This window comes from Thamnophis elegans, chromosome 7 (assembly GCF_009769535.1).
Source record: "Thamnophis elegans isolate rThaEle1 chromosome 7, rThaEle1.pri, whole genome shotgun sequence".
In the NCBI taxonomy this organism is placed as follows: Eukaryota; Metazoa; Chordata; class Lepidosauria; order Squamata; family Colubridae; genus Thamnophis; species Thamnophis elegans.
This window is the reverse complement of record NC_045547.1, coordinates 25,551,229-25,576,321: the sequence shown is the minus strand read 5'-3', so window position 1 is coordinate 25,576,321 and position 25,093 is coordinate 25,551,229. Positions and strand designations below refer to the sequence as shown.

Here is a 25,093-nt window from a genome sequence, read left to right as displayed (position 1 = left end):
AAAAAAAATCTTTAAGATGATTCCACCATTCCACAATATTTAAACTAAAACTGGAAATCTGAATTTATCACAAAATACAGCCCCCAGCTGCCTTCCAGAACCTTTAGTTCTCAAAATTGCACATCGGTTTAAGTGTTATGACTTCTCTCAACCTTCACATCTCAAACTGATTCTGCTCAAAGTTAGTTACAACCCATTACTTATATAAGTAGACTTCGCTTAACATCCATTCTTTCAGCGACTGTTCAAAATTATGAAGGTGATACATGGATTTATGACTGGCCCTCAAATTTCTGGCTGTTGCTGGCCCCCAGTGTCACATGAACAAATGTGCCTGTTGCACTGGGGCAGCAGGACATCTCTAGTACCCTGTCCAGGGCCTCCATTCATGTCCCAGCCAGGGCCTTTTTTTCCACAAAAGAAGCCCGATGTGTGAAAGGCGGCTTTGGCTGCACCAGTGTGAAAGAAGAACTCCTCTAGCTGTGTTCTTCTTTTGTGCTGGCACAGTCGGGGTCTTTTTTCATGCACCAGTTTTGCAAAAGAAGACCCTGAGCAAGGTGTAAACAGCGTTCTGGCTGGCGGGTGGAGCCCTTGGATGGAGCATGAGAGAAGTCCCAGCTGCCCTAGCACAAAAGAAAGTAGCATGAAAGAAGGCCCTGACTGCTACAGTAGGGACATGTGGTGCGGTGGAGGAGCAATGGACAAGGTTGGGTGGTAGGGGCAACTGGCAGCCGCAGCAGGTTGGCAGCCAAAAGGTCAAAGATGGAGGGGCAGGTGGAGGAGCTGAAGAGGAGGCAGAGGAAGCTTGGGGTTTGGAAGGAACTAGGTGTGAATGACTTGGATTGGGATGTGTCCAGACCTAATGATCGGTAGGATTCGTCTAATAATGGCAATGAGAACTGTCAGGAAAGCTGTTGTTGAGCAATGTGGTTACTTTATGAGCAGATTACTTAGCAACATAAATTCCAGTACCAATAATTGCTGTTACCAGAGTTGGAAGGGACCTTGGTGGTCTTCTAGTCCAACCCCCTGCTCAAACAGGAAACCTTATACCATTTCAGACAAATGATTGTCCAATCTCTTTTTCAAAACCTCCAGTATTGGAGCACACACAACTTCTGGAAGCAAATTGTTACACTGATTAATTGTCCTCACAGTTAGGAAATTTCCCCTTAATTCTAGGTTGCTTCTCTCCTTGATTAGTTTCCATCCATTGCTTTTGTCTTGCCTTCAGGTGCTTTGGAGAATAGGTTGCCCCCCTCTTCTTTGTGGCAGCCCATTAGATATTGGGACACTGCTGTCATGTCACTCCTAGTCTTTCTTTTACTACCTGTATAAAGCAGGGGTGGGTTCTGGCTGCTGCTACTGCTGGTTTGCTCAGGGACATGCTGCACACTTGATGCGTGCTACATGCACATGCATAGTACTAAAAAATTGCACGCAGAAGCAAAAAACAAGATGGCGGTGCCATAGGCTCGGGGGTGTTTGGGGTGTGTGGCAGGCCGAGTTACTACCTACTCGGCCAAACCAGTCCGAACTGGTAGGAACCCACCTCTGATGTAAGGAGACCCAGTTCCAAAAGTCAGCAGCCAGTTCTCTGACAAACACAGAATGGGGTGGGGTGGGAACAGAAATGATATAGCTCAGTGTTTTTGAAACTTGGCAACTTTAAGATATACTGGCTGGGAAATTTTTAGAGCAGAAGTTCACACATCCTAAAGTTGCCAAGTTTGAAAGACATCATCCTACATAAAGGGAAGGAAGACAGAATTCAAACCATGCTGTACTTTGGCTTTGCAGACTTATATTCCTCCGTGTCTGTATCTTCATCATCTGAGTACCACGTTTCTCCTCTTCCTCCAGCTAAGAGGCCCCTGGCTGCAAGTAGGCCTGCTGCATTGCCATACCCAGTGTACTTCAACAAGCTGTCAACTGCAAAGAAAGAGGAAGCAATTTATTGGAAAGGATCAAACTGTGACTTGAAGATAGAATAAGATTAATTAATCTTTCCTTTTCATGTTTGGATTGGAATTTCAGAAAATCCCTCTTTGGGCATTAAATCCAATGGAGACACATGCATACATACATACATACGTACGTACATACGTATGTACGTACATACGTACATATATGCATTTCTGTAAGGATCACATAACAGTGTGGAGTCACTTCAACCAAAGTAACTGAGTGGCAAATCGGAAGAGTTCTTCAACTTATGTTTGGTTAAGCAAGAGGAGGACTTTCCAAACAGCAGGAGACGAAGTTAATAAAGCAGAATGCATACACTTATTGAAAGCTGTATTCATATTTTAGGATTGGGGTTCTAACAGGTCAGTTTAAAAGAAAGGTTTCTGCATGGGACTTTATAACCTGTACTCACTAGTTAAGACTTTATGGCTGAGAAAAGGCCAAGGCTAAATTTAATAACTACTATTTGTCTTCAGATTAATCTGGCCTAAGATATTTCTAGAGGTGCAGTGGCTCAGTGGGCTAAGATGCTGAGCTTGTCTATCAGAAGGGTCGGCAGTTTGGCGGTTCGAATCCCTAGTGCCGTGCAACGGAGTGAGCTCCCGTTGCTTGTCCCAGGTTCTGCCAATTTAGCAGTTCGAAAGCACGTAAAAAATACAAGTAGAAAAATAGGGACCACTTTGGTAGGAAGGTAACAGCGCTCTCTGTGCCTTTGGCATTGAGTCACGCCGGCCACATGACCAGATGTCTTTGGACAGCGCTGGCTCTTTGGCTTTGAAATGGAAATGAGCACCGCCCCCTAGAGTTGAGAATGATTAGCACATATGTGCAAGGGGAACCTTTACCTTAAGATATTTCTAGAGAGAGAAACAATAGACTAGTTTCCATAAAAAGTAAAATGCCTGTGTGCATTTTATAAATTGTTGTTGACTGTCACATTTGTAAAATACATCTTCCAATACTTCTAGATTTAATTTAAAAATATATATATTTGGTAACAAGTAACCAGCTCAGCAAATGATTATAGCTGGTCCTCATTTAGTGTACACTTGTTCAGAAACTACTTGAAGTTATGAGGAGACGTATAGCTGATCCTTGAAATTGCAGCCATCACAATGTTCCTGCAATCATGATTCAGCTGCTTGGCAACTGGTACACAATTACACTGGTTGCAGAGTCCCCCGGTCACATGATCACCATTTGCGATCCAGTTTCCAACAAGCAAAGGAAACGGGTTGGAGCTAGGCTTAATTGTTGCAACTAGAACTGCTGTTGTAAGTCGGAATGGTCATGTGATTTTTTTTCTTTTCTTTACGCTTGCGTTGCTTAGTGACAGAGTTCCCAGTTCCAATTATGGTCATTAACGGAGGACTCTGTATTTGCACATATGCTACAACCACCCTTATGCTCTAGTAAAAACCTTTGTACCTCTCTCTTTGCAAAGAACAAAAAGGAATTCTGCAGCAATTTGCTTCACTCCCAGATCAACGTGCGTCATTAGACGCACTAATTTGTTTCTCAGCGTTGTGCCCACTTCAGGACGATTAGAAACATCTCTCAAAGGAGGCAGCACCTAAAGACAGAGAAAGATATGAAGAGGAATTAATCCCAACGCAAGGTATTGTCACACTTATTCCCTTGAATTCCTCAAAATAATTCCACGTTGTTTTTTTCTGGCTATCTAAACATTCCTTTGCATGAGCACAAAGGAAAGTGGGAGAATTAAACTGCACCTTTTGCCCAACCCCCTCTGGCCCCTGAATCCAATTGGTTGGTGGCAAGGCCTGAGAGGCGAGTGGTGATTGGCTGCTTTGGTAAAGGTTATACCCAATCATTTTGCAAGATAATGGAAAACAAAGCAATGCAACTTATAGTACAGTAATACACCAATAATACTCAGCTTTATTCCTTTCCCCAATGACTCAATGTAAGTTTTGAATTAGAAACTGCAGGTTAGGTTATCATTAAAGATTGATTTTAGGATACTTTTCAAATTTAGAACATCTTCTGTAGATTTAGGATTTGATGCATCACTCCTAAATCATAATGATATAAAAATTGCTATGAGGGGCTTATCCTTAATGGGGTTAGAGAGAAGAAGGAGGTCATGAAATATTCTGTTCTAAAAAAGAATATGACTCTCCATTTTTGAAACCATATGACACATGCCACTATCCTATTCAAGTATGCATGTTGCTTCTTATAAATGTTACATTTACACCCATTTCATTCTAGAACACAAACACATTTTATTATTTTTCCAAGCAATCAGAACTTAGAAGTCTAGGAGAAACAACAAAAGGCTTTTTATTGTGGACTTGGGTAATGTAATCCTTCCTTCCTCAGAATGGTCTAACACTGTATCACTCTGCAGCCTTAAATGAACACATCTGGGATGAACATAATCTTAATAAAAACAGGCTATTTTTTAATGATTCAGCAATTTTAACACAGTTGCTTTTATGCTCGTGTGAATGTACAGGTTTTCCTCATTTAATAATCACTCATTCAGTAAACATTCAAACTTATTATGTTTCGGAGATGATCAGGCTGAGCCAGAGGGAGGGGTCAAACACGTCATCAGTCATGAATCTTTTCACACCCACAAGAGATCTAAGTCCAGCCCACCTTGGGCTTTGACTCTTATCTACATTATTTTGACTGCTAGTAGTTCAGATTCTTGTAGAGAGTTTAAGCTTGCAATAAATCTTTATAACCATTTGAACTGCCTGAGTCTCCTGATTCTCTGGCATTTCACATTATGGTGCTGAATGAATGATAGTTAGGAAAGGATCTTGTACAGCCATCATAGTATCCCTGAAGTCATGGGATCATGATTCAGGCACTTGGCACCTGATCATGATTCATGACTTTCGCTGCTGGCTTCTCACAAACAAAATCAATCGGGAAACTGGAAGGACGCTGGAAGCAGCGATCACAAAGTCCTCACTTAACATCGAAAACCAGGACTGCCATTGCTAAACGGCATGCTCACATGATTCTATTTTTAACATTCCCAATCCCATTTAGCACTGTTAAATGAGGACTATCTGCATATCGTTTTCCATTTCTTCTAAATAGTTGTTTTAGGCGGCCTATGTTGTAAACAAGTTCCACTGAACAAAGATCGTATTTACTTTTAAGAAAACATATACGTTGCACAGTTCATTCATTTATTTATTCCAGTGTTTCTCAACCTTGGCAACTTGAAGATGTCCGGACTTCAACTCCCAGAATTCCCCAGCCAGCATTCGCTGGCTGGGGAATTCTGGGAGTTGAAGTCTGGACATCTTCAAGTTGCCAAGGTTGAGAAACACTGATTTATTCCTTATTCAGCTTTGTGGTGCCCTACACATCTAATGCAAAAAAAATATATTGAAGAAGGATCAGATTCTTTAATGAATAGAAACTAATATTTATACATATTCAATACAAGAGATTCCACTACATTGTAGTTTTTGAATACACCCATGTCTCACCTGAGCTTTAATAAACTTCCTAATGTTCCGATGGGACCGGCAGCATCTTGTTAGTAAACTGAGCACTGGAGTGAGGCCTTCCCTATAGCTGCTCCCCTAAAGAATAAAGAATTTAGCAATATTTTTCCTACAACACGACTCAAATGTTATGGCACACAAAACTCTTATAATAGATAAGACCACCTTTTCCACGGTCGTTCATCCAAACTTTAAAACATTTTTAAATATAAAATTATATTTTAAAAAAATATTTAAAATCTCTGTATCTGGAAGCTCACAGGATACACACAAGCAGCTATGACTAAACAAGGTCCCCTTATATACGGTTGTGATGTTTTGCCACATACAGGAACATCCATAACATCCCCCTGATTTCAATACATAAATTAAGTCTATATTGCATTTCTGAGCAGAGTATTAAATATTGTGTCAATCAATACTTTTTACTGAAACTAAATAAAGCGAAGATAGGCAGGAAATTATTTATATTTTGCACTTCCCAAAGAATCTGAAGATTCTGAACAAACCAGTTGAATTTTTATTCTCTACATGCAACACGGAGTCAGACTTTTGGTTCGTGTTTGGGTATTCAGATGAATGTTCAAGTTGTTCCACGATAGTGTATTTCTCATGGCCTGCTATAACCTTGATTTGTTTTTAAACATTTAAAACTTACGCATGGGCTATTTGGGTTAAGAAACATTAAATAATGCTACACAATTAAAGTTCAAGCAGCATTACGATGCAAACAATGAAACAAGGCTCCCAAGTTCAAATGTTCTTACCTTGTCAATTCTCTTCTCCATGAATTTCAAAAGCACCTGAATAGCATCCATATTCATGCCATTGTATTTCACATCAGTTTCCTTTGCCTCTTCTTGAGTTGAGGGACTGATAAGGACATCCAAGCAAGAGACTGGAACGTTGCTTAACAGGTTGATCGCGTTGCTGAAAGAAATTGTAAAAATCATTCTCTTAAAATGCTTTTGTGCATAATATGGGAATGAAGCCCTTGAAACATGGGTGTTATCAGCATGGATTATAATGTTGTTATAATTTTACAGAACAACTAATGCACCTCAATACCACAAGTTACTGGTTTATAAATTTTTCCAATTCATATTTTCAGTAATTCACTAAACAGTTGTATTGTATTTTCAAGATGCAATATGGAATCAAAACCCAGAAGTGTCTTGGCTACGAATTCTGCCACTTTTAGGGGAAGAGTACAGAAGCATGCAAGCAAACGCTTATCCACGTCACAATGCTGCCTAGCAGCAGTGTGCAAATTGTTGCTTCTGCTAGCTTGCTTCTTGTGTCACCCAAGATTTAGACTGAAAGATGGTCATGGAAAAAGCAGCTGCCTGATCACACCATCGTTTTTATATTCTCTGTGGCATGTAAGTAAACACTGAGTCCAATCCACCACACCACTCAGCAAAGGTATTCTGGTAACGTTCCACTTAGATTATTGCAATGCACTATTTATGGAGTTGCCTTGGAATCTAGTTCAAAAGCTGACTGATGAAATATTATGCCTGTGCTTTCTCATGTGTCCTGATTGCTAGTACACTTCTGGGCCAAATTTAAATTATAAACACCTAAAGGTTTGAGGCTCATATTGTCCTAAAAAACGGCATTACTCAAACTTGGCAATTTGAAGTTGTGTAGATTTCAGCTCCCAGAATTCCCCAGCAAACATGCAGGCTGGGGAATTCTGGGAGTTGAAGTCCACATATCTTAGAGTTGCCAAGTTTGAGAAACTGTCCCACACTGAGACCTTCATTAAAGACTTTCATTCTTTCAGGTTCTCCAATCCTATAAGGTAAGGTAAGATGAGATAAAGACAATGACATTTTCAACACTAGCAGTCCATTTCTGGAACACTGCAGAAGGGTATATTTGACACCAACATTTAACAGGTGAAAAGGACTATTTTATTTTAACAGGCATTTTTGGAACTGCTGATTTAAGTGAGATTTTATCGCCCATACCTATAAATCACAACAGTTCTTATTCTTTTTTTTAACCTGTTTATCATATATTGCATTTAATTTTTAAACTTTTAAACTTTCTTTTCTTTTACATTATGTTTACACTGTATATTATAATGATGCACATTATGTATACTGTAAATTACTGTATGGCATATCTATGTGGGAAGTTACTGCTGGTTAGCATTTTCAAAATTCTGCAAATAAGCATTTGCATTTTATATTACATTCCCCCAAGTCATTTGGTCCATTAACTTTTTCTCTTTTTTTTAACTTTTTCTCTAAGTTTAAACCAGAAGTGGGATTCAAATAATTTAACAACCAGTTCTCTGCCCTAATGATTTCTTCCAACAACCAGTTCACCAAACTGCTCAAAAAGTTAACAACCATTTCTCTGCTCTAATGATTTCTTCCAACAACCAGTTCAAAAAGTTAACAACCAGTTCTCCTGAAGTGGTGCGAACTGGCTGAATCCCACCACTGGTCTAAACCAATTCACCTTAAACTACAATAGCTGTTGCTATGTTCACGCATTAGTTAAAAAGTTATAGACTGTTGTATTTGGATCCCTGATTTCATTTAAAACAAGAATTTTACTATATCTTCTACAAATACTATACTTTGTTCTCTTCCGCCAGTGCTTTTTAAAAACTCCCTTAAAGCAGGACGAATTGAAATTGAAATGCTTGACACATGCGAGATTGAGTTTCACTTTTCACAAAATAATCTGCTTGAAGCAAAACAAGAGTTGGTCAAGAACAATAGGATTTTAATTCAGAAAAATAAAAGAAGCCTGGATCATTTCAACAGAAAGCTCCTTTTGCTGGTTTCTTATGAAGCAATGGTGTTCTCAAACACCTACCAAATTAATTTTCTGGATCACTGTGCTCGAGTTATTCTTTTCAATAACTGGAGTCTGGCTTTGTGAACTTTTGTCACTCCACCTGACAGTTTTATTTGTAGCAGAGGAGTGTATGAAATTCTCCACCTACCAGGAAGTCACTGACTATGCACAGATCGGCACAATAGTGTTTGCATTCCTTCTCCAGGGGGTAGAAATGTTGCGTATATTATTTTCTCTCTCAGCTTCCTAAAGATCATTAATCACAGAGACATGACATCTACCTACTCAGGCTCTCAGCCCCCTCCTGATATGCAAACGTGAAAGCAAACAACACTTTAGCACTGGCGAAAGCTGTGATTAAAATCTTCAGAGTGGGCAAACATGGCGTTTACCATAACTTACTTCACTGAAATTGTCTGCAGTTGGCTATTTTATGTGACGGAATGCATAGACCCAAAATAATCTCTTTACTATACTCATTCTTAATTAATGAAGGGAAAATCTTTTTAAAAGACTCTATAAATACAAATTTAAATTAATAAGAGGAATTTTCTATATTTTTTATTAACTTAAATTTATATTTTTAAGAGACATTTAAAAGAGAGCCTTCCCTTCAGGTTTTTCTTAGGAATTACATTAAAAAATAATATCTGAATATACTTTTAAAGTCTCCATTACACTCTTTAAAATTACATTCATGACCTTCCAGGCATACTTGAAAGAATCACTTTACAAAAGGGAACTAGAGAACAAATGAATGGATAACAGATTAACAGAGTTGGAAGGGACCTTGTAGGTCATCTAGTCCAACCTCCTGCCAAAGCAGGAGACCCCATTTCTGACAAATGGCAGTTTGTAAGAGTCTCCAGTGATGAAGATCCCCCAACGTCCGACTTCTCTCAGCCTGCATTTTCCTGATATTCAACAGCTCACCAAAGTCTAAGCAGAGGCTTTTTCCATGATCTGAAATCAATATTACACTTAATCTTAGCCAAAAAGCTAAGAAGTGACTGATTGATTGATTTGTATATAGTGTGAGACAAGTATTATTTGAATTTATTTTTAGTAACTTATGAATATTGAGGTCTTTGTCAAACAGTCTACATTTTTATGTCACTCAGGTACACCATTTCACTGAACTACCTTAATTCTAAAAAATTGGGCAGTATGGGATTTTTCTTAAGATCTTACCTGGATATAAATCCTGTCTTTCACAATTGCTCTCCCAAACAATGAAGAGCTATGCAATGAAAAGTTTAAGCTATCTCCTGGGTATTTAGATTACAAGAATAGCAGCAATAAATAAGTGTGGCAATAAAGTATATATTTTGAAATATTGTTTAAACCGAGCCTTCACTGTCACAATTTAAGAACAATGAATCAAGTATCTGATATACAAAAAATAAGATTTAATATATGGTCATTTTAAAGTTTTTGACTGACAAGGGTTTCAGGGAAAAGCTGGAGAGAATATGCTATCATTATGGCTTCTGAAACCAGTTTTATCCAAAAGACGCTACTGAGATTCTTTCCCAGTGATTGGAGGCTATGAAAATCTGGATGGGAAAGAATGAGTTTTAACTCAACCTTCCAACTGAACCCTAAAACAAAATGACTATGGGTCAGAACCTGATCTTTGGATCTGGATTTTCCGTCATTAACTTGGGTGGGGTAGCAGAAAGAGCTGATGTCCAAGTTGGGATTTCTTGTTGCTCCTAGCAACTATGGTCAAAATGGGCTTTGCATAACTTAATTTGGTGCACCAATTGTACCCATGGGAGTGGCTGCTCACAACTCATTGATGTCTTTACTTGTCAGTTCAACCACTAAAATGCACTCTATATGAAAAGCATTTGAAAGATACAATTTTTCCAGAATGTGGCAGCATATGCAGTTTTAGGCACATTGTGATACACCCATGTAACAGCACTGCTATGAGAGCTGCACTGGCTTCCAGTAGGTTTCTGGATGCAATTCAATATGCAGGTTGTTACTTTTAAAGTCCCGTATGCCCCAGGGCTTGTGAGATTACTAGTCTTCAATGCTTTCTACCTGTCGCCCACAGACTAAAGGTCCTTCAGGTTGTTTCTATATCATCTAATGCAGGGATGTCAAACTGGATTTCTTCAAGGGCCAGATCAGCATTGTAGTTCTACTCGGTGGGCCAGGAAAGAGTGTGTGTGTGTGTGTGTGTGTGTGTCAGGATGGACGCCTCCTGCAGCACAGCAGGGTGCTGCAGTCAAAACAGAGTGCAGGGCCTGCCCGCACCCCATTTTCAGCCTGGACAGCCTCCTACAGTACCCTGCTGGCCAAAATGGGCCACAGGGGCCACGTGCAGCCCCCACACTCCATTTTCAGCCTGGACTTTCCTGCATCACCCTGCCAGCCAAAATGGGGCATGGGGGCACCCACGCACACACACCCGCACCCTGTTTTTGGTTTTGATGGCCTCCTTTGCTGACCAAAATATGGTAGAGTATTGCAGGAGACTGTTCATGCCCCTCCCCACCCTGTTTTGTCCAGCAGAGTGTTGCAGCAGACTGTCCAGGCCAAAAATGGCACACGGGGCACACACACATACACACCTGCACCCCATTTTGGCTGCCAAAGGCACCGCAGGACAGTTCTTTACTATTTGCAGGCCAGCCCCATGGGCCAGATTTAAGCATCTTGTGGGCCACATCCGGCCTGCGAGACTTGAGTTTGACACCACTGATATAATGGGAGTCGGGGGATATACCTTCTCTGTCATGGCACATGAGCAAGGGAACAACCTCCCCCTGGAATGACATTGTATTTGGGCTCATCTACTAAACTCATCTACCATAAAAAATCATTAATTGTAGAACAATCCTGCAGTTTCCTACTTTCAAAAAACTGGAAGATTTTTGCAGGTGGCTTTTTGTATGCAGCTAGCTTTTACAGGTCTAAAACTAGAAGTTTACAGAAAAAAAATCCTTAATTGTTAACAGTGATAATTCTTTCCTAAAATGTTTAGAGAAAAAATATCATGGAAGTTATTGGAAAAATCTGTATCATAACAATATTACCACTGGAGTAAAACATAAATCATGCTATACAATATTAAGCAAGCAATCTCTCATTATATTAATTCAGTTTTCAACAAAAGTTTGGATGGTCAGCCATGCTTTCATTTTATAAAGTCCCTGGAATTAAGTGACTACTTTAAGAAGAGGCCAATTATTTCAGGATCTGTAATATTAATCATAATATTAAAACTTATGGAAGCTGTGTCCACTATGTATGAAAAACACTAACAATCATCATTTAGATATAATAGCTGAGCACTAGAGTTAACGAGAACGTAATTTCACTAACCTATGTAATTCTTCAGTTTTATCTTCAGTAGGGCCCAGAGTCAATAAGCAATGACGCAGAATGGCAGTCATATAACGAAATTCGTGAGAATCGTTCTGTATAAATCCAATTATGAAGAGGAACATATTATATTATGAAAGCTCCAAAACAGAAATTCAGAATCATGAAAAAAAGACATTAAAAGAAGACAATCACATTATGGTATTCTTATCAATCTGAAAGCTCTTGATGCACATACTTTGGATTATTCTTGTTTTAAACTACATGTTTATGAAAGCAAGCAGCCTCCGGACATCCCATAAACTGCACCATTCCATAGCACTGTTATTCACGCAGGAGTTTGTCACTTGTGTCCATCATTCTTTTCAACATTAAGCAAGACTTAAATAAAGCAACCAATGCTTATAAATACCAAAATCCAGCCTCCTTGGTTCTATTTTTTTCTAGTTTTGAATTGGTGAGCTCTACTTTTCACATTTAATCTAGCTATTCCTGGACTAATACTATTCAGCAAATTTTGGAATTAAAATTGCAGATTTGGCTACACCTTTCTCTGCCACTATCCATAGATCTGGTTCAGGTGCTCCAATTTACTCTTTAAAAAAATCTAACCAACCATCCATAAATGGTTACCGAAAAAGATTTCTACGAGAATCTGAACCGAGAAAACTTTATTTTTCAAAAACATCCCTCCGGTCAAGTTATATGTTTCAATGAATCTATGAGGATAAACAAAGAGATGCAGCAACTTTCTAAAAATTTAGCATTTATTGCATTGTTTGTTTGTTTGTTTTTGCTTACTATGAGACTTACTGAAGGACCTTTGCACAACTCCAATTACAATGAGCATTTTGGTAACTGAAAGAATGAAAACCTTCTATTCACAGTCACTCATACCTTGGTTATCTTTTGATTGGATCATTGCAATATGTTTATATGGGGCTGCCCTATAGAAGGTACACTAGTCCAGAATGAAGAGTTTAGTTAAGCTAATTAAGTTGGATCAGCACCAACTTTGCTGACCTTTTTTTAAAAACAGTAAAACATAAATATGTAAATAATTATGAGATCTGAAATGTGGCGTTTATTTATTTTTTTTCAAAATATCTCAGTTACTAGCCCTATATCACTTTTTAAAGGCTATTCTAAAACTCATTATTCAACTTTAAATTTGGTTAATTAACAGAGTTGGATATGTTCAAAGATGATGCTGTACACTGATGCTGAAAAGAGGCTGGATGTTTCAGTAAGGCAATAATTGGAAACTTATCACTTCACCATAGATGTCTGAAGTGGTATGGTGAACTGAAGATGAAGTAAAGATGAGGCAAAAACCAAGGAACAGATAAGGAGACCAGTTCCTCTCCAGATGAGGAAAGAATGAGAGATTGCCTACAAGTGCTGTTCCTAACAAAGATAATGCAGGAAAGCCGTTTTCTGCAATTTGAGTGCCGGGAGGATTATTATTAGGATGACAGGATTAGCCATCTTGCTTATGACGGTGGCACAGCCTTTTAAAACACACTAAATCTGCAAACTTCACTTTCTAATTCTTTTCCAAAATGACCCATTAACAATCTTAAAATGACAAATTTGAAAAGTCTTCTTTGGGTAAGTTTATATTCTACTCTAAAAAAAAAAAAAAGAAAAATTAGTTACAAGCTTAAGAACTTAAACAGTTTGAAATGTACTGCAAAAAGCTAAGTAAGATTTTGATCTAAGAATCCAGAGAAATTTGGAATATTGTCTTTTACTATGGGGTTTTGGAATTAACTATAAAAAACAAAAACTTTTCATGGGAAACAGATTTCTTTTTGCCTATCTTGGCAATTACCAATCATAACAAAAGATAAATGATTTTAGACACTGGATACTAGAGGCATTAAAGATTTCAAGCAGAAGAAAGAAAATACAAGCCTGATATTAATACTGGGATTTATAAAATGTTCTAACAAAAGAGAACTTTGAAGAATGGAGCCAGAAATTAACTACAATATCAACATTGTGAACAACGATGTCTGCTTCTATGGATAGACTATGTCTACAGAATGTTAATGAAAGAATGACAGATGTGGAACAAATTTTATCTGACGAGACAGAAAATAAAGAATGTAGAACTACAAATGATAGGACAAGAGAATGATTTAGAAAATGACACTTTACTGGATATACAAAAGTAATTGGCTGAAGTTTTAAAAATTAAGAGAGAAATACAGATGATAAACTGAAAGAATGACCAGCAAAATATTTTCTTATTGGATGTGCAAAAGAGATTTGTTAGAGCCTTGACGAAATCTGTGCATTGTGATAAAGAAAAATTGAAGAGAAATAAAATCCTACAATAGTTGATTGAATTAAAGATGAAGATTGTTAGAAGTAAATGTAAAGTTTGTTTATTTCATCAAGCTTAAAATAAGACTTGTTTTGGGCAATGTTCCGGCAACTCTTTATGGATTTTTTTGCTGATACCTGACTTGAAGTTTTATGTTTTATGAATTAGCTTATATATGAGAGATGGAATATCGGATGAAGAGATACAGTATCTGTTTAACCTTATAGGTAAAGGTAAAGGTTCCCCTTGCACATATGTGCTAGTTTCAAAGCCAAAGGAAGAGCCAGCGCTGTCCAAAAATGTCTCCGTGGTCATGTGGCCAGCATGACTAAACGCCGAAAGCGCACAGAACACTGTTACCTTCCCACAAGGTGGTCCCTATTTTTCTACTTGCATGTTTACATGCTTTCAAACTGCTAGGTTGGCAGAAGCTGGGACAAGTAACGGAAGCTCACATGCGGCACTAGGGATTCAAACCACTGAACTGGTGGCCTTGCTGATTGAAAAGCTCAGCGTCTTAGCCACTGAGCCACCGCATCCACTGCTTAACCTTATACCATTAAACAATTATTTATTTGTAAGAGGGATATTGCAAGTCACCTGTTTCTTTTTCCTTAATATATTGTCTTTTCTTTAACTTTTTTCTTGCACTTTTTATTCTTTCCATTCTGTTCTCATTCTCTTAAGTTCCTTTTGTGTTAGTTTTTACTCTTGTAATTAAAGTACTTAGAAAAAAATTATAAAAGACTTCTGCATCTATCATATTCACTACTGTCTTATTCTAAACCTATAAATGACTCACATTCAAATCTGCATACTGTTTAATTATGAAGTAAGATGAGGTTGTATCAGTACTTAGTGTTTCCCTGAAACGTGCTATTTAACCAGAGATGCCTAACCTCTTGCATAAAATTATATGTGTTTAGTGAAACTGCAAGGTGTTTTCTAAAAGTATAATGGAATGTTTGGACTACTATTAGAATAAGATAATTGTTTTAAGAAACCTATTTGTCCTATTAACCAAAACATAGAACACCTGTTACTTTTTTAAAAATTGCATCACTAAATGACATATTGGATTGATACTTATAATGAATTTCTACTCCCTGCTTTCCTATTTATTTTTTCTTCTCCTATAACACTGAGAGCTGACAACTTACTGCCTTTCAGACATACTTTACTTCAATATTAGCACTCTCATTCAATATAAGGAATGAAGGTAATGATGGAAACTGCAATTCATCAATGTAAAGATGGTTTGAGATCATAATTTTCACTTGTATTCTCCTTATGTAGGCTTTTGACTTTTCTCTTTTGGGGCATTAGTGATGGCAGAATGTCGTCAAAAGGCACCCAATACAATTTAGCATTCAAATAGTTTGTTGGAAACAAGTAACTTCTGGGAAAGTGATACCTAGAATTATTAGTTTAAGTATTATTTTTCTTCTTGTTGTACATTACAATATATTTCTCTGAAATGCTAACCTACTGATATTTACCTCGATCTGTTTATTTAAGCTTTCTTTATTATAGATTATTTTACATGAATTAACTTTGCAATAGTTAATTTTGCTGTTCTAACTAATTTGGTGTTTGCATGGACACAATGAAAGAAATGTACATATTTAACTAGGAGTTGTAGGAATACCTATCAGGTATGTTTATAAACACTTAAAGGAAAGAGCTACTCTTTCCATTAGTAGTTCGGTACTTCTTGTCTATGCTAATTACAAGCCAGTGCAATAGAGAGTAAATATATCCTTTGGTATTCCATTATTGGTTGAGATAATGTTTTATTGTGGAACTAAACTGCTGCCACTTGGGAATGAAAGAGTAACTGAGTATTTTATATGCAGGTAGTTCTTGACTAATGACCATAATTAAACCAAAAATTTATGTTGTTAAGTGAGTTTTACCCCCTTTTTATGCTCTTTCTAGCCACAATTGTTAAGTGAATCATTACAGTTGTTAAGTTATTAACACGGTTGTTAAGTGAATCTGGCTTCCCCATTGACTTGTCAGAATGTCACAAAAGGTGATCACATGACCTCAGGACACTGCAACCGTCATAAGTACGAGTCAGTTGCCAAGCACCCAAATCTTGATAAAATGACCATGGAGATGCTGCAATGGTTGTAAGGGTTAAAATCATCATAAATCACTTTTTTCAATGCCATTATAACTTTGAACTGTCACTTAATGAACTGTTGTAACTCGAGGACTACCTGTAGTTTGTTCTGCATAAACGTATTGTCTGTTGGCCTGCCTGCATCTTTGGGCTGTACCTAACTGCATCCATAAACATCCATGCAGAAATCTACAAACAGAAAAAGATATATGATCGGAATGATCTCAATTCAAGCCTTACCTCACTGTGTACATTCCAGCTGTCAAGAGTAACGTTAAAGAGAGCTTTCAGTGCTTCAATGGCACAATCCGTTTCCTGGAGAGACAACGGTGACACTTCTTGGTCTTCAGCTGTGATGTACTTATCTGTCCACGTGATGCTAAATGCACTTTCCAAGGCCTGAGTCAACAGAGGCAATCCCTGGAGGTCATTACGCAACTGGGATCTGATATCTGTGTGCAGGAGGGAAAGGAGGAAGAGGAGTCGTAGATCGAAGCACTTAATGTCTTCCACAAATTGCTGGTCCTTGCACTTTCTTAGAAGGTTGCAAAGCATAGCTGCCAAGTTCAGTTCTAAGCTGAGTTTCTGGGCAGCTGGGCTATTAAAAACAATATTGCAAAGGCATTTTAAAGCTTCCACAATGACAGGAAAATCAGTCACATCCTCCAAATGATCCTCCAAAGTATCCAGCTTTGCTAGCTTCATCAAGGTTTGCATGTTGGTCTTTGTTGTTACAGGAACTAAGACTTTCTTGTCTCTTGAGAGAATGCGAAGAGCTTCTAGGCAAGTGACTCTATAGGATGTGTTTATATCTTTGCTTAATACTTGCAATATTCCTTCACATAGTTGCTAAATAAAGAAGATGGAAAAAAAACAGGTATTATTTCTTCTGGAATATACAAATCCATAATCACAAAGAGTTAATGATTTTTATAATGCTTATTTATTGTGTCCTCTGCCTGGTTTATTGCTAGAAAGTTATTTCAATACAAAGTCTACTAGGTATACATTTAATACATGACCATTTTGTACACATCAATGTATACTTTAATGATTTTTGGCCCCATTAAATCCATGAAAATATGTAGTGGTTTGCACTATTTCTAAAAGGCAAGACATATATTTTTTTCTCCTTTATTACTTGCCCGGCTGCTGGTCCTATCTAATAGGGATGTGGAATATTGTGGATTCAATTCCAGAAAAGTGCTTCAGAGTATGAAGGAATGAAAAAGAAGCATCTCACTTTTACAATGATTGCAGCACAGTGGTGGGTTGCACATTTTGTTACCACTGGTTTGCCCCGCATGTGCCTGCCCACTTTGCATGCACACAAGCATGAAGTGCCTTCCGTGCATGCGCTTTGCTTGCGCACCTTCCGTACATGCGCCCGGCCTCAAAAAAATGCCTAAATAGGATGGCATAAAGCCAGGGTTGAAGGGTGGTGTGTCTACCCGCGATTTCTACTACTGGTTCGGGCAAACTGGTCCAAACCAGCTGAATATCACCTCTGTTGTAACATGATTCTAAAGACTGAACTGCTTTAAAGAATTGCAGATAGAAGTTCTGTTCAAATTCTCATTTATCCTAAAGTATATTTTGGGAAAGAAATCAGAAAGCCTGAATAGGTTTACTCTTAATTACTTATTGCACATACTAGGGCTGGCTTACTAATAAGTCTTAAAAGTATCACTAAAAAACCTCATTTCTACCCACAACCGGATCTAAAATCTTATTTATTTTGAACAAATAACTGTTATAACAAAGACAATGAGTAAAAGAATACAAAGTATGTTCCAGAATCAGGACATGTCAGAATGTTTATGTTCAGTTCTTAGGCTGTTCTCTGTCTCTCTGTTTTGTGTTTGGTGAGATGAAAACTCTCACACCTCAGTTAAAAACTTGTATTTCTCCAGTAATATCTATAGTCAGTTCATCATTATGGATTTCTGCTGGAATCAAGGTTTATATCCAAATTATGACCCATTTCATTCTTGTACTTGTTTTGTGTTGTTTTTGCTAACTTTGTGCAAGCATACTCTGGGAATAATCACTGTCAACCAAATAGAAACACTGTATTATACTGTATATGTTACTATCCAAGTTTTAGTTTAGAAATGTATTCCAGAACAGCAATAATCTAGCTGAGTTTGACAGTTATTACTATCAAAACTACATAAATGAAACTAAAATAAAATAAACTGATCTGCAATAAACTCCTTCCACAATTTGGTATGCCTCTTCTTCAGAAACAAGCAATTATTTCAACAGGGTCTACTAACTGGAAAGCAAAATATAAGACCCCAAATTATTCAACTCAAATGATGTCACCTGGGCCACTCTATAGGCAGTCCCCAGTGTTTTGGTTTCACTAAGATTTGTTTGCCAAGTACATGATGTTCCTTGCCTCCTACACAAATAGTTGTCATTGTGTCATGCTCAATTGACCTTAAGCTTTTATAGTCCATTATTATGCTGAGGGGTTTTTTTTGTCCCAAGAACATCCCAATTCCAAGTTCTCAATTTAATTTTAATTAAATCCTCAATAGAAGGCTCATCAAATGGACATGTTTTTAAATGCACTGACCTCAATAGAGGCATGTAGCTTTTCACTAGGCTGTATGGTTATAATGAAGTGCACAAGAACTCTACAAATAAATTAGATAATAAATTTGCTGATCTCCCTTTTCCAGCTTCTATATAACTCATTCAGATTGTAGAAAGTCAACATCATTCCCACTATTGATTCTACAAGCCATTACCTAATCCTTGCTGTTAGCGTCCTTGATATTAAGGTAAAGGTTCCCCTCGCACATATGTGCTAGTCGTTCCCGACTCTAGGGGACAGTTTATAGAGTGTTTATAGAGTGTTTATTATAATTTATAGGCCGCTCTTTTCCCTGAGGGGACTCAGGGCGGCTTACAAAACATGGGGAGGGGGGTACAAAGACAAAAACCATAAGACAATACATAATATTAAAAATAAAGCACAACATTCATTCATCATTCGGGAGGGGATAACAGTGCTCATCTCTGTTTCAAAGCTGAAGAGCCAGCCCTTTCCAAAGACGTCTCCGTGGTCATGTGGCCAGCATGACTAAACGCCGAAGGCACACAGAACACTGTTACCTTCAAACCAAAGGTGGTCCCTATTTTTCTACTTGCATTTTTACATGCTTTCGAACTGCTAGGTTGGCAGAAGCTGGGACAAGTAATGGGAGCTCACTCCGTTACACAGCGCTAGGGATTCGAACAGCCGACCTTTCTGATCGATAGGCTCAGTGTCTTAGCCACTGAGCCACCACAAGCCATGCTTGACATTAGCAACCACAATTTTAAGTGAGTTCAGGTAGGCAAAGGAGGGGAGGCGACAAAAAGAACAATCCTACCCTAACAAACCACTGTATGTTAATTGTCTAAGCTGATAAATTGTGCTAAGCCATAAATCATAATTTAAAAAACACAATGGCCAAATTCATTCTCCACATTGAGCCTAACCGTATTGTCTAACATGGTATTTCCGAGGTGGCGCAGTTGTTAAATGCAGCACTGCAGGCTACTTCAGCTGACTGCAGTTCTGCAGTTCGGCTGTTCAAATCTCACCGGCTCAGGGTTGACTCAGCCTTCCATCCTTCCGAGGTGGGTAAAATGAGGACCCGGATTGTTGTTGGGGGCAATATGCTGACTCTGTAAACCGCTTAGAGAGGGCTGAAAGCCCTATGAAGCGGTATATAAGTCTAACTGCTATTGCTATTGCTATTCCAAACCTCGATTCTAATATCTGAGAAGAAGATATTTAATCTAAACAGCTGGAGGAAACCAGCTTGGGAAACACTACGTTTGAATGGTACGATCAGGCCATAGATAAGAAATAGCAGAGGGTCTGATTTTTGATCACTGTAATCTGTCACTGTCAATCGAAAGCCACATCTGCAGAAACAAGACCAGGTGAGTCTTAAAAAGTGGACTGTTTGGCACTTTCTGTTGTAATAAATGGATTTGTTTTTAAAGGACACCGGGATGAATTGTAACTTTTGCTCCAACAGATTAATATGGTTGCTCGACAAAGAACATGGATGGTAACTGCTGCCCAAAGACTGCTTCTACATATAAAATTAAACAGCACCAAGAGGATTTGTATTAAAACAAGCAAGAAGGGTGGATTTTCTACCTTTGGATAATACTGAAAATATTACAGTATAATTTATAATGGTTTTGATCATAAAACGTTCTTCTTTTAAACCATATGCTGGTCATTTGGGTTTAATAAGAAATATACAGTACTTCCTCAAATGTTACCAACCATAATCAAATGAACCTGAACTTTCTGGCAACTGAGATGAGGCAAGGGGAAAAAAAAGCAGTGTAAATGGGCATAGATCTCAATAAAACCTTACAGTAGTAAATGTTAACAAAATTTAACCAAGCCACATTTTTTGTCAACAATTTAAAACATTTCCATAGTCAGCCTATCAACTTAATGAAGATAGAAGAGTTTAGTTAAGCAGGCAGCCCTAAAATGTACTTTTAGATGGCAGAATGGATGAATGATTAGAAACAACTAATAAATTATTTAGTAGAAACAGAATCTGAACTACCCTTACTAATTTAGATAAATTCATTACACAGATCAGTGGCTGGGATTATATAACATGCCAATTATCGAACGATTGTTCTTGTTTTTGGCTTGGAATAACGTGAACAAATAAATCACCTTTAAGGAAAGTATGTCACTTTGAAACCATGGGTTGCTTTAGCTTATTAACTGCAATTGTGACTTAGTGGTGTACAGAAATGGTGATAATTTGTATTTTCTTAATGTCTATGGAGATTCTCAGTCATCCAGATCATGGCTATCTCAAAGGTGCTTTTTTCAAAAGGCAACTGGACTATATATTTTCTTTCAGAAGGAAGATGATGTTTAGCTTCTCATCCAAGAAGCTTCATCAATTCTGGCTGGGTGATGGAAGGTTTAGTTCTGACAGGAACTAATTTGCATTTTCTGAGTTTTTATACCTGAACCAAACCTTTACATTATTTGAGGAAACAAACCAGGAACTGGCTAATTAAGCAATTACAATTTGCTTATCTGCAAATATATGCCCTTTGTATCTGCATAATTCTCTATTTCAAGAGAATGCATGCAGCCTCATACTGTTCCTATTTTAAGGATTTATTCTTCCAGAGCTTTCTCTTATGCAAAAATCACAAGTATCAGTCCTAACACACACACACACACACACACACACTCACATTCACACAATTGTCAGAAGAAATCCAAGTATGAGGGAAGCTTAGGATTCATGTGAAAAATGCTAACTCCTGGGAACAGCAAAAGGTCTCAGATTTATGAAACATTAATTAGATGTTAGCAATGCTGAAAGCAACTCCTTTACATGCAACACTTTTGATAGAGGTTTTATATCTGCATTATTCAGAGATTTGCTTATAATTTCCATTTTCCTAAGTATACCATAATACTCTCAAAGGAACCATAAATTTTGCTTCCCTTTGTTCCTCTGACCCAACAGCTTGATATCTTTTGGAATTGGGTCTCTCATCAATTTCCCAAAACTTATTTCCCAGATTCACCAAAACTGAGAGGAAATGTATGCTATTTCTGAAATGCTAAGTAACCAGTTTAAGAAGTTTAGTCCCAAATACCTTCCAGAAGGGTATTGGTTATGTTAACAAGCTATGCAATAAAAAAATACTAAAACATATGTTCACATTTATTTCTATTGTCTACTTCTAATAAGGTAGGATGAGTTGGATTAATATTGTTTATTCTAAGAAAATATTGCGGATAGTCTTTGACTTAACAACCATTCATTTAATGACGTTCAAAGTTAGAACAGCACTGAAAAAGTGATTTATGACACACTTAAAACCGTTTTCACACTTACAACCGTTGCAGCATCCCCATGGTCACGTGATCAAAATTCAGACACTTGACAACTGACTCATTATTTGTGACAGTTGTAGTGTCCCAGAGTCATGTGTTGGCCTTTTCTACCTTCTGATGAGCAAAGTCAATGGGAAAGCCAGATTCACTTAATAACCATGGTACTAATTTAAAAGCTGCAGTGATTCACTTAATAACTGTGGCAAGAAAGGTCGTAAAATGAGGAAAAAGTCACGTAACAAATATGTCATTTAGCAACAGACATTTTGGGCTCAATTGTGGTTGTAAGTCGAGGACTATCTACATATACAGTAAAACCTCTTGTTCTCAATACAAACCATCTGCAGAAACCATTCTTTTTCATTTGTCTGCATCATTTTTCTTTTTTCTATGATTTGAGTACTGATGCCAGAGAAACCTAATGTACATATAAGTGTTTTCCAATCAGAGACAAGTTTGCATATAATGTAAAAAATGATGAATCTACAGTTATTAGAAAATGTAGGCTTGGGATCCCTCTTATATAGTGCAGAATAAGCCTGCAATCACTATCAATTTATTTACTTTTAAGAAGGATCCTCAATCACCAACAATATTCCAATAATTCAGTTTGCATAATGTTAAAAACATTAAACTAAACAACCACCCATGTTTTTTAGTTCAAAAGGCATGATCTTAAAAAAAAAGTTTGAGAAGCAGACAAGCACATTAAACAACTCATTGTGATTTTGGAATGTCTGATTCCACTTTGGGAATGAAATGTTGGTTGTTGGTATTATCAATTCACTTGCCATGTCTGAAAAACGTTTTTCCCCCTGTACCCTCAAGTACAATAATATAATTGTATTGCTGCTGTAAAAGATGTCCATTTCAATCACATGCACACCCTACTCAATCAAACCAAACTTCATATATATTTTAATGTACACATAGTTTAATGCCCATGGTTAACATGCTTACCTTTCTTTTTTCTTCATCTGATGACTCAAATTTGAAAGTAGTCCTATTCTGAAGAAATAAGAAAAAGTGAATATACATTTTTCACACAGGCTTACATAGTTTATTTTGCTAAAACAAACTTTAATTCAATGTCTGAACGTTTACCAAAATTGAGTTAACTTATTTTGCAATTAAACTTGAAAAAAGGTTAGCTAGCAATTCATTTGCTTTCCATGCCTATGTTTAATTTACTTACGACTGCTCAATTAGCGATTTTTCCCTAGCCAATTGACAAACCAACTTCTGAAATGCCAGCCTTAATACTCTGACAGTGCAATCCTAAGGATGTGTACTTAGAATGAAACCCAATCAAGCTAGAGGGGTTTATACAGGATTGCTGTATCAGAATTATCACAATAGAGCTATTAGCAAAAGGTCCTTACCAAGATAGCACCAAGATGGATTTTACAAAGTATGAGTTCATGGACAACAGGTTACCATGACTATTAACCATGGCAACGAAATGGGAGCTAATAGGGGATATGGCTATTAAAATATTCAGCAGTGAAAGAGTTATTGCATCAACACTGTTCAAATAGAAGATAATCTTGTGTAGAGAAGTATCCAAAGGAGTAGAGGAACTCAATTTTGGTACTCAACTTCTAACACACACACACACACAGTTCAAAGTGTGCTAAAAATATGACCCTGGAGAAAAATTAAATCAGTTACTTGTTTTCATGGAACTTGATTTTTGACATTTTCTTTGCCTCAGAGGTGTGTAAAATATAAAATTGTAGCTCTAATTGTTATAGAACCTTTAATGTGGTTAACAGTGTCGTGCCTTTTTGCTACAGACTTTGTTGAGTTCATAGAATAAGCTTGCATTTTCATATGCATACACAGAAGAGGAAGTAATTCATGACCCTACAGGAAGTGAGAAATATTTTTGAGAATGTATGCTTTATATTCTGGAAAAATATAAATACTGAAATAGCAGAAATTACAGCCTACAATAGTGATCATAATGGCAGTCCCAGATAATGGGCAGAAAATGACAGCTATGATGGGAAAATAGCATCGATAACAACAACAACAACAACAACAACAACAACAAGTAACTGCACTACTCGGAACATCATATATTTTAAGAAGGTACTTGGCTAATACCTAGAACGCTGGCAGCAACTTGTATCAACCATTAGTACCAGTCAATGGTATTTGTGATGCATTTTTGAATGTTCATTTGACTGAGTTTCATGATTAATGAATAAAGTTGTTTAATAATAATAATAATAATAATAATAATAATAATAATAATAATGCAAGTAAGAGAAAATAATGTTATTCCTGGGAAAGATACAAGAAATGGATTAAGCCTAGAAAGAAAGATGATTGGCAGAGCTGAATATCTGGCAGAACAAAAAAGGCCAACTTCCCATTACACAGATAATGATGGCATGGCAAGGACGTTGCAATCTTTACGCACTATTTACCCAGATTATGCACTTTGCTGGGAGGAGCTGGTTATGCCCAGCATGCCCTCCAAACAGCCACACAGGAGAATCAACTTCGCCCAGCCTTGTGCCCTCCGGGTGGAGATAGATGATGGACACGGCGGATCAACGCAGCTGGAGGGCACCAGGTTGGGGAAGGTTGAGGCATCTCATGAATCACAGTGTGTGTGGTGGGGGACGCAAGAACCGGCAAGGAAGGTCTGTCAAGGCTGCCCAATGAAGGGCTGAGGGGCTCAAGGAGGATGCCCAGCTGGCAGCAAAGGCGGGGACAACCTCGGGGGGGCTTCTTCCATCCTAGCATCCTGCAAAGGTGCGCGAACTGCAACTCCCATTCTCCCCAGGCTTAATCCAAGCGGGGATTATGGGCGTTGTCTCTCCAGTACCCGGAGGGCGGGTGATGGGAAAGGTGCCCGGAGGCTGACAAAGAGGCGGGGGGGGGGGGCGCTAACGGAGAGCGAGGACCAGCGGGATCTTGTCAGTACCTGCTCGTTAAAACTGCTCAGGACCTGCTCGGCCCCGTGTCTCCCTCCGACCGCTGCCAGCGCCGCTTCCACCGCCATTCTTGACTAGGGCGCGGCCAGGCGGCCAGCTCGTCCTCACGGCCAGACACCAGCAGCAGAAGCGGCAGCAGCAGCAACCACCGCCTCTTTT

General features: G+C 38.0%; 1 protein-coding gene across 1 annotated transcript in view; it reads right to left on the bottom strand.

Annotated features, from left to right (window-relative positions):
- Positions 1-25,093, bottom strand: part of RIC8B (RIC8 guanine nucleotide exchange factor B) — a 33,887-nt gene extending 8,794 nt beyond the window's left edge. Inside the window, exons 1-8 of the mRNA XM_032221608.1 lie at positions 24,925-25,093; positions 22,947-22,994; positions 16,325-16,933; positions 11,625-11,719; positions 6,233-6,395; positions 5,448-5,543; positions 3,397-3,541; positions 1,788-1,932 (exon numbers count right to left, since the gene is read on the bottom strand). Coding sequence (XP_032077499.1) covers positions 1,788-1,932; positions 3,397-3,541; positions 5,448-5,543; positions 6,233-6,395; positions 11,625-11,719; positions 16,325-16,933; positions 22,947-22,994; positions 24,925-25,002 — 1,379 coding nt within the window. The 5' untranslated portion in view covers positions 25,003-25,093. The remainder of the gene's footprint in view (positions 1-1,787; positions 1,933-3,396; positions 3,542-5,447; positions 5,544-6,232; positions 6,396-11,624; positions 11,720-16,324; positions 16,934-22,946; positions 22,995-24,924) is intronic.